Source organism: Anguilla rostrata, chromosome 6 (genome assembly GCF_018555375.3).
Source record: "Anguilla rostrata isolate EN2019 chromosome 6, ASM1855537v3, whole genome shotgun sequence".
In the NCBI taxonomy this organism is placed as follows: domain Eukaryota; kingdom Metazoa; phylum Chordata; class Actinopteri; order Anguilliformes; family Anguillidae; genus Anguilla; species Anguilla rostrata.
Genome location: NC_057938.1, coordinates 6,547,782 through 6,558,618, shown reverse-complemented (window position 1 = coordinate 6,558,618; position 10,837 = coordinate 6,547,782). Strand labels below are relative to the sequence as shown.

At 41.9% G+C, this 10,837-nt stretch overlaps 1 protein-coding gene across 6 annotated transcripts; it reads right to left on the bottom strand.

The window, feature by feature from the left end:
• Positions 1–4,011: 4,011 nt before the first annotated feature.
• On the bottom strand, positions 4,012–10,624 carry lhx8a (LIM homeobox 8a). Of its 6 annotated transcripts, none has more exons than XM_064341775.1 (8): positions 10,474–10,624; positions 8,698–8,781; positions 8,407–8,562; positions 7,837–7,958; positions 6,976–7,196; positions 6,535–6,638; positions 5,973–6,068; positions 4,012–4,242 (listed from the first exon to the last, which is right to left on the bottom strand). In XM_064341775.1, exons 1-8 carry the CDS (start codon positions 10,528–10,530, stop codon positions 4,045–4,047), a joined length of 1,038 nt encoding a protein of 345 aa, XP_064197845.1. In that variant the 5' UTR covers positions 10,531–10,624; the 3' UTR covers positions 4,012–4,044. The 6 variants fall into 6 exon arrangements, with proteins under 6 accessions (XP_064197845.1, XP_064197848.1, XP_064197844.1 ...); XM_064341778.1 differs by having other exon boundaries at positions 8,407–8,487; XM_064341774.1 differs by lacking the exon at positions 10,474–10,624 and adding an exon at positions 9,851–10,444 and having other exon boundaries at positions 6,976–7,193.
• Positions 10,625–10,837: the final 213 nt, after the last annotated feature.

The window sequence follows — 10,837 nt, the reverse complement described above, 5'->3', positions numbered from 1 at the left end:
CCATGATGTCAGCAGTCGATCATTTCAGGGCTTGAGGGACTGAGGGGTGGTAGAATGTGGAACCCTAAAATCGTCATTACCGCTGTCCTCACCAGTGAATGGTGCAACCACTGTAAATACGTCACAATGCGTTTCCGGGATCGTAATGTTGGCAGGCATCAATTACAATGCTATAATAGATCTGCAATGTACCCAGAGTCGTCGAGATTTGGTAGCAATATCAAGATGCAATGCTTATAGGCCTACTTGGTTAAAGGATGAACGCTGTCCGACAAGGCATTACAATGACAACGTGCAACAAATGAAAGAATTCTTTGATTATATTCAATACCGCTGAACACAGCACTGTTTAATTAAAACCTTATAAGCGAATTGTGAATATTTTTGTTGTTTTAAATACATGGCTGATAATGAAACCATCGATGGTTGTGGAAGAATACGCATCTACCTACTGTGCAGAAGACGTCTGCGGATGCAAACCCGTTTTTTAACGGAAGGGGGTTTTTATGAAGGAATTAAAGTATAAATAAATACTGAAATTTTTGGACTACAAAATTACTCGTGTGGGCCTGATGGTGTCTTGTCATATCATAATCTAGCTAAATAACACTAATAATACGACAAATAATAGCTGATAAGATAAGTATAGTGTAGTCTGAAGCAAATGTCTGCGGGAACAGATCTAGAAACGCTTAATTCAGTGCATCCCTCGCGTTCTCCACCAGGGGGAGCAGTAAGCACACGACTGCTGAACACTAACATTGGCCAAATTGCTGGGCTAGTTATAAAAATTACACCCAGGACAAATTGCAAAGATTGCAGAAGATCATAGTGTGAGCCTCTATTAACAAAATACACTGTCACTCTGTACAAGATTTGAAATACCAAAACAGTTATAACTATTTAGTTAGTAGGTGTATAAATTGGGAATAACAGTGTCCCATTAAAAAGAGTGCAGGAGATAATGCATGCTGATGAATCGCAAGTCATTTATTACAAGCTTATATCCAGTACTTCCGTGGTTAGTTTCCCACCTATAAATGGTCCCCTTTGCATTACGATGCATTTGATACAACAGAAAAATACCTGAGCTCTTCACAAATGCCAACTGCCCCATACCATGACTACATCAAGCACAAAGTAACATCCGAGTTTGACTTCATGTACTGGGAATGCATTGTGCAGGTTCAGAGTCAGATCTTACTGTAGATCCTTATATCCAGGATGCTAGCACTTCTCAACAGTAGAAAGTACCACTATATGACCAAAAGTATCTGGACATCCCTTGGTCTGGGCGTTGTTTTTCATGGTTTGGGCTAGGCCCCTTAGTTCCAGTGAAAGCAAATCTTAATGCTACAGCACACGATCACCTTCTAGACAATTCTGTCTGGGCCCTTTCCCATTTCAGTATGACAATGCCCCTGGGCACACAGCGACGTCCATATAGAAATGGTTTTATTGAGATTGGTGTGGAAGAACTTGACCAGGCTTGCACAGAACCCTGACCTTAGTCCCATATCCAACACCTTTGGGATCAACTGTGAGCCAGACCTAATCGCCCAATCGACCTCACTAATGCTCTTCTGGCTGAATTGAAGCAAATTCCTGCAGCAATGCTCCAACACTGAGTATAAAGCCTTCCCAGAAGAGCAGAGGCTGTTATAGCATCAAAGTGTGGACCAACTCCATATCAATGCCCATAATTTTGGTTGAGATGATGGATGTCAGGAGTCTGCATACTTTTGCCATCTCGTGCATCTAAAACTACTGTCTGTCAGTGCTGTTGAAACAATATTTTTCCAAGTGCTTGTGTGCAACTGTATCTTCCGTGATTGTTGAACATAACGACCCAGACTGTGGTTAAGACGTGCATTGTAAACCAGGCTCACTGTGGGCCCAAAGCAGGATTTCCAATTTCCACTAAATCCTTGTGTCAATACAGGCTCGGTCATGTGTGACCATCTGAGAGCCCGCTCTGCTGTAGTCGGTCAGGTCCAAAATTAAAACACGAGACTCTTCAGATCCATCCAGCACCATCATAAGACATTGCTTACACGCAGAAAAACCACAAAAGCAGCCATTTCCGCAAAGTATTAATTTATTTTAAAACAAAGTGCTCTGTCACGTAACATGAAATAAATTAAATGCCATGAAATCGATTCACCAATATATAGATTATATATTAACCAAAAAAAAAAAAAAGATTTACAATGACTTTTTTTTTTTTCTTCTTTCTTTCTTTTTTTAAACTTTGAACACTGAACTTGAATAATCACTGAAAGGCTGATTATCTCGGGTGGGTCCTCCTAGGCAGTGGCCGTTTTTGCGTGATGCGCACGCGCAGCTGAGGGGGTGAGGGAGGGTTCCCTGGTGGCTCTGACCTGAATACTGCCACAGCGGCTGCGGCGAGCATGCCAGCGAGCGCGAGACTGAGCACGAGTGGCGGGCTCAGGCGGCGGTGCACTGCAGGGCAGCGTGGTCAGGCCAATCAGGGCGGTGGCGGTCTTAGGGTCACTGGATTCCAATCACTTACAGTTGCTTGGAACACCACGGGACGAGGTCGCGAGGCATCGTCAATGGGTAAATAGAAAGGCGTGCAGGTTTGCAAGGGACTACCAGGGTCGCTGACACCTCACAACACCACACAGCCCATTCTGGATAAGATTGAGGACCCCCTCCCTTAGATTCTTCTTGGAGGAGAGAGATTTATACATCAAACAATGATCCACCTCTCCAGATCTGCCAGAATTTTATGGTAGGAACACCCCTTCACATATCTAAGTGCTTGTATACCAGGGCTATCCAATCCTGTTCCTGGAGATCTACCATCCACTTGTACAGAGTTGCTTCAACCCTAACCAAAGCACCGCATACGGCAACAAGAGATCTTGTTGAGCTGCTAATTAGTAGAATCAGGTGTGTCAAATTAGGGTTGAAAGGAAAACCTACAGGATGGTAGAGCTCCAGACACAGACCTGACTGTTTCATTTCTATTTATTCTACCGAATTTTAATCCACAATGACACTCATTCTTTAGAACAAAAAACTTAAGCCTAAGCACATTTCTGCAATTGTTTCCCATATTGTTCAGTCTGTTACAACATGGGAAATGCAACCATAAATACGCAATAACCCCTGTCCTTTCAAAATATTTGGTACAGAACAATCCGTTACAAGCCCACCGACAGGTGATACAACGGTGCAGCACGTCATTAGTAACTGCCTTTGCTTCAAACTGACACTTGACTGACCAAGGACATTTTAATAAATGCTGCCTCGATTCCTCCGTTCTCTTCTCATCCTTGCATCTCTTCATGCAAAGAGTTCAAAAACAGCAATTGGAATGAGCCCTGTGTCACCATTTTGCTCCAGGGAGCAGATCAATTACAGCACACTTAACTTACTGGCTGCATTAAAATCAAAAGAAACCTCTAATAAAATGCCAATTACATTTAGAATGTAGCCAACACACACACACACCAAATAAAACTGTTAGAACATTACCACAGCAACATACAGTAACAAAGAATGGTGTTATTCTCAGGAATAAAAAAAATAGTGCCCTTATTTTTCCAACCGAAGACAGTGCTACAGTGCTACCACACACACACACACACACACACACACACACACACACACACACACACACACACACACACACACACACACACACACACACACACACACACACACACACACACACACACACACACACACACACACACACACACACACACACACACACACACACACACACACACACACACACACACACACACACACACACACACACACACACACACACACACACACACACACACACACACACACACACACACACACACACACACACACACACACACCGCAAATACAAATACAATTGGTAGAACAATTGGAGCAACATATAGTAACGAAGAACAGTGCTATCCTCAGGAATACAGAAATAGTGCCCTTATTTTTCAACCAAAGAAAATACTACACCACACACACACACACACACACACACACACACACACACACACACCCCAATTCAAAGGTCACGCATCAGAGCTCACCGTCCATGTAAGAGTGCAGGGCGGTCAGGATGGTTCCGTCCTGCGGCCCATAGGTGGCGTACTGCATCTCCTCCATCAGGGGCGGGGAGAGCTGGGGCGGCTGTAGAGAGGACACGGCCGTGCCCGACGACCCGTGGCTGGGGCTCACGTGCTTCTTGTGGCGGGCCCTGCAGTTCTGGAACCACACCTGAAGGGCACAGACCGACCCATCACTGGTGCTCTCAGAACAAAACAAAACAAAAAAAAACAAAAAAAAAAAAAGTTTCTTCCCCATAGAAGAACCCTTTTTAGTTCTCTATGGAACCCTCCATGGCAGGTGTGACAAAGAACCCTTGAAGCCCTTCCTGCTGGGAGTGTGGATGAGATTCAGGGAGGTACGGCTTGTATTTTTGCATAGACTGCGTAGTTACTGTTCTCGTTAGTGTTAATCAGTTTAACCTTCAGGGTCCAAGCTGAACTATGCGGTTGTTCCCTGCACTTGGAACGGTACTTCCCTCTAGGGTTTTCGACATACTTGTTCCTGGTTATGGTTATACACTTTGTTGTACGTCACTCTGGATGCCTGTGATGTAATGTAATGTAGTGTACAGCTGTCTAACTCAAACCCTCCTGTCATTCTGTTCAGGCAGTACGCTTATATGAAGTTGCACTGTGCCCCACGGAAACTGGGCTAAGTTCAAGCCCCATGAATCGCTGACACTGGAATGTTTAGCGTACCTACTTAATTTCCTTTGCCACCATTATAGAAAAAGTGACCACAAATAAAATATGAACAAACTATTTTTTCCACAGGAAATCCTTTTTATAATCACCTCATGATTTAAAATTTAAATTAAATTTCATGCATTCCTTCAACCAAATTGTAATGGCAGATTAATTTGACTATTTGTCATGTACTCAAAGCTAACCTGGAACAAAAATATGCATTGATGAAGCACATAAATAAGATTTATAAAAACCAAAATGAATCGAAAATGTGTTTTCATTCAGTCTGTAATCACAGCATCACAAATAATTTTATCCAGACTCACAATAGTTTTTCCCCTTGGGTAAACATTCCAAATGAATCAAAAACAAGTCTGTCAATATTAAAAGGTTGCATGACAAATTTAATCCTTTAACATGCCATATACAAAATTCATAAGGAAAATCTCAGATGAACTTACAATTACAATCCCATTGAGTCTTATTTTTAAAGTATGACCAACCGGTACCACGTGTAATCCTTGGAATGCTTTCAAATGCTTTTTTTATTCTTTAATTATACCAATGTTATTAACATATACTGAAAGGAATCTCAAATTGTTTTCTGTAAAATTTTGCAGAGCAGCACTTGACTAGAGATTTCAATTCCATAGGTGCAGGCATACCCAATCATTTTAAATTATGCAAAATGTCTTGAAACAAAGGTTCGTTTTGACGGAAGTATATTTGCATCATAACAATTAAGCCAAACTTGCAATGATCGTAACAGACGCCTAGTTTCCCTGCAGTTCCAAGTAAACATGTGCGCACACACCTTTTGGCACCGCAAAAAAACAACGCCACACCAAGCATTCAGTCAGAGCAAAAGCATTTTTACTATGTTATGCTCCATTCTTAGGGCCTGTCACTCTGCCCATAGAAACTGCACACCCTGGGTCCAGAAAACCGCACACCGATACACCCAAATCGAAGCGTTAACGAAAGCGTACCTCCAGTCCAACTAGTTACAAACCTCAAGAGCCAAAGCAAAACCAAAACCAAAACTCAGAATGAAACTCCAGCATTGACCGGCAAAGACTCGCACGCAACAAAATGACAGTTGAACCACGTGGGAGCAGAGCCGAATGGGGTCGAAAGGTCGTTAGTTAGGGTCCCCGTTTTGGCCCCGTGACGTGAAAGCGGGGCTCACCTGTATGACCCTGCGGCTCTCACCTGTATGACCCTGCGGCTCAGCCCGGTCCTCTCCGCCAGCTTCTGCAGCGTCTGCGCATCGGGGTTATTGTCCTGAGCGAACTGAGCCTGCATGACCTGAAGCCCAAAGGTCAAAGGAGAGGCAACGACACGTTTGTTTCTGTGCGGTCGGAGCACTCACTTCATACAGATATCACCACTGGTAAAGGGGGGGGGGGGGGGAATCACAATTCAAGGTCAAGTGAAAATGTATTATCCCAGATTAGGGAAATTCAAGCATCCAAGGTACACAACAAGCAAGGGGAAAAAAATTACACAAGAATAAAAGCACAATATAAGAGATACAAGTCCTCCACTATACTAAATTATACAAGACTTACGACAAGTACAATAAAAGAAGAATTTCTCCACTATACTACTTATAAGAAGGCACATATCTACCAACAATTCGCCCGCGTTTTAAGACTGGTAATGCACAGAATTGTAGCAGGAGGCAAAAAAAAAAAAAAAAAAGAGGGAGAAATTTGAATTTTTAAAGAGAGGAAAGCATCTTGGGTCAGCGACCGCGTCCCCGTATGTTTACCTGCAGCTGATCGGCCGTGAAGCTAGTGCGAGCCCTCTTGGCTGGTTTAGGTTGGTTCACTTCCTGTTCTGTCGGCATAGCTCCTTCTACGTTTACACCGTTTCCTGCAATTAACCCCCAAAAGAGCAGGGGGTGCAATTTGACTTAAGGAAACACGAACGCTGACAAGTTGCTTCCAAGCGCTCCATTTTGGAACGTATTGGCAATTACATTTCTTCAACCCTCTGCATTTACCATAGCAGCACAGTACATCGTTAAGTGTTAAATCAAGAGTTACACTACACTTGACACTAGTTGGACTTAGTAAATTGTTCGGAGTTGATTCAACTCACTGTGTATCCCAAATCTTGTACTGCATCTGAACTTGAAGACAGCTCAAATGTGCAAAACATGTTCACACACACACACACACACACACACACACACGCCGCAACAACTCACCGTTTTCCACGGCGCGCTTGAGGTTGTCCAGCATACAGTCGTAGTGGACCCTGCACAGGACCTTCTCCTCCACCAGGGCAAACTCCTCCCCTGTGGACAGCTGCCGCTTGCAGGAGAAGCAGGCGAAGCAGGCCAAGTGGTAGACATTTCCCTTTGCCCGTCGGACCCAGTCCGTCGAGTGGATGTTCCTGCCACAGCGGGCGCATCGGGTCCCGTATCTTCTGCACAAACAGTTTTCAAAAAGCCAGCAATTATTTCCCCCCCTTCGCTAAATATGGCCTACTGCAAGATAAATACAAAACATATAGCATGTACATCAACTCAGTACTAAATTTTGATAAATGTATTCTGCACAGGGAGTGTGTGTTATGCATCCACATTACATACATTATGTAAAAGCGCATACACACAATCTAAAAGCTGGTGAAACACTTCCCTGTTTATTTTATTTTTATGTAACAGTTCTAATTTAGCATTCACAATTACAAATAACCAAAACCCTCTCTGAAACTTTGGACATTGTATTTGGATTTACTGTACACTACATAACCACATTATTATTATTATTATCAGATCTTAGGACTTTTAAGTTGGAGTTGTATAGGATACTGTATGCATCCTGTAAACAAAATACGCAATTGGACAATTCTGATATTACATTAACTGCGCAAAGCGTGAATGATTTCGATTATTCAAAGGACTACTGTATATGATTAATGCGTTCAGAGGATCACGGTGTGGGTCGCACAAAAGTACATTTTATAAAGTGAATACTATTTCAGGCAGCCGTACATACACACCAATTTGAAGACCAACTATTTTCAGAGTAAAGAAAGTATTACAAACACAAACGTTATCTACCTGAAATAGTCCAGTTTGCAAAACACTTCTTTTTCTTTGATATAACAGCTGGCATGCCTTCCGAGCGGAGTTCGACACACGCTACACGAGAGACACCTCACGTGCCAGCTCAAGTCGTTTACCTTAAAAAATAATGACCAAATTAAACATGACAGATTTAACCATGTTGGCAAAGTACATCTAAACTCCCTTCGTACGGACTAAACTTTCCACAACTCACTTAAATTGTGTATTATCCATAAATACAACTTTAAGACAAAAAAAAATCGTTTTCAAATGCATTTTCCATTTCTGTTCACGAACCTTTGACATGGTAGTAAACGAATACCGGGCTTAGAACACCGCGCGGTTCTTTACACAGAAAATGAACAACCCAAATTTCGATATTTTGTACGGAAATCTCACAGAATGACTGAATAAATTTAATTCACGCGCAAATAATGGCGTCATCGAAAACTAAAGGCAGGCTATAGGCTACGTTTTTAAATCAAGCCAAATCAATATGTAATAATGTACTTGCAGTAGGCTTGCAACCATCAAATTGCAACACTAAAAAATGTGATGGCTTACCTTGAGCAGGTATTTGTCAACTATTTCCAGACCACAACTGGTACAAAGTGTTTTTCCAACGAGAGAGACTGAAGCCATACCCTGCGGTGAAGAGGAGGGTGACAGGGAGGAAGACAGGGAACACGAATCTTCTACAAAAACCTCCTCTGTAGTGCTCTGGATAACAAAGACATTAAGCCGTTAAATATTAAACGTAACTTCTTAAACACATTCGTGGCCTTGTCATGTGAGGTGCATTTCCAGATATATGAGGGTAGGTTTGCGAAACAAGAAAAAAAAACTATTTTTTACCAGTTCATTTTCTCCTATGTCTTTTCTGCATCTGCCAAAAGCCCCCGTGGCTGCCGCTTCGATATCCTCAGACATGACGAAGAACTAAAAAAAAAAAAATGTAACCGCTTCAGTCAGAGAAGCAAACAGTCACCATTCGAAGGGCCTTTTAACCTCTACAGCCAGCCCATAAATACCCAATGCCCTTTCACCATGACAACCCCTGCGATTATTAAGCTGTCATTTGGAAATGGAGAGATTCTGGCCCTTGCATACAAAAGCAAAAGCCTCTTGACCCAAGTTATCTTTTGTTTATATTCACTTGGAGAACATGCTACATTTGGTACTCTGAACTGTTCAAAAGCGAGTTAGTACCCAACATATCAATTTCTACTGTCAATCAAAACAAGCTTGAGTCAGTGGGGAAAGGATTTGATTTATTTAATAACAGCAATTAAAAGAACACAAATCGAATGTCTGAACAAGGTAACCCAGAGACGAATAGATTTAATAGGCTAATTTAAAAAGCCGAATGTTATTTTCCCCCCTTGCTCTCCTATTGTCAATTGCAAGAAATGTTGAGCTTACTTGAAGCGGACCTATAGCAAGCAACCAGCTGTAGGTGATTCACGCTGATTTTTAAAGTGCACTTGGCCAATTAAAGGTAAGGATGTGCAGGGAAGTTTGTACACCTGAGCGTTTTTTTAAAGACGTATTCTCAAATTTGGACAGGCAGTTGGTATGCTTATTTGGATTAGATTTCCAATTCTGTTGGTGCCTGGAGGGTCGATTAAAAAATTCCTATCACTGTCAGCGTTACTGATGACATTGTCAGACAACACAAATACATTGTAGAAATAATATAGACCCACAGGACTCAGATGGCGCAGTTGTTACAAAAACTCTCTTCGTGACGACGCCATTCAAAAACAAAGACATTTTTCAAGTTAGTATAATAATTAAACCTTAAATAAATTACGTAATGTCAAATATCCACGAATCGGCGTAAACGTTGAAAAGTCATGCGGCTTGTGCAAATGTATGGCAAAGACCGCGTTATTGCATCTACTGTAAAAGTTGTACATGCACATTGTAGCCTACATTGTCAAACTGAAAACCGAAAATAACACATTACTATGAATAAGACGCTGCCATTTTCTGTCGTTCCGCTTACCTTATCATTGGACATAGAATTTAATCTATTTTCATTACTCTCCGCTTTGCTACACACCAGCATTTGTTCAGTTTTCCAGTACATCGGACTTTCGGACTCGATTGGCTGTCGCATGCCACCAAACACCAAAGACAAAACCGATGTCAGAAATCCCAAATAATCTCCTTCGAATATCCAGAGGAGGGCAGTTACTCATAGAATCCAATTTTCGATGTCCGTTCTTATGCCGTTCTCTACCAAAAAACCTCGGTTTTAAATGAGGGTGGAACTCCTATACTTTTTCCCTCCCGACTCTGTTGGCCGCACCTCCTTGACTGAAACACACACGCCTTTAGAAGTGAGAGATTGTTGTATGAGGAACACGGTACATGAAATCCAAGTCAGGAAATGCTGCAGCCACTTCTAACTGACTTTATCACTCATCATTTGGCAAGCTCCACTGATAACACAAAACAAACACTCGTGCAGGACCATATAGTATTGTACAGCCTATAACTTAACAGGTAAAAAAAGACAAAGGGAAACAACCTATTATTCATGCTTGAATTTGTTTTTTTACTTGGCTCGTTACACAGTTCGCTAACTGTTCTAAACATGTTTTCTTTATTCTTTAACACTAGTACCTCGCACAGCCGTAACCGTTCTTTTAATCCTTTGCCATTAAGATTAACCTGACGCATCTGGATGGAAGGATGACGGGTCTCCCTGTCAGGTTATTACCGACCAGCTGCACTTGCTTAGCGATACCTTAGAACAATAGCATCACTATTGGAACCTGCTGATGCTGAGGGGAGATTAAACTAAGTCAATTGAATTCAGCATGACAACCACGCGTTATGATAAAACGTAGGCTATATTAGTTCCCGTGATTATTTTATGCCTTGTTTGTCATGGTTTATCGACGTCTGGCACTCCTGGGCGCTCATTTAAATTTTGGTTCTGATGCGAAAGCGCATATGCTTATTTAATAAATAAAACAACACGTTC

Coding starts and splice junctions, on each gene's coding strand:
- lhx8a (XM_064341773.1), bottom strand. CDS start 9,964: ATGCGACAGCCAATCGAGTCCGAAAGTCCGATGTACTGGAAAACTGAA. Junction 8,782..9,850: donor ATTCTATGTCCAATGATAAG/GTAAGCGGAACG, acceptor TTTTTTTTTTAG/TTCTTCGTCATGTCTGAGGA. Junction 8,563..8,697: donor ACATAGGAGAAAATGAACTG/GTAAAAAATAGT, acceptor TTTGTTATCCAG/AGCACTACAGAGGAGGTTTT.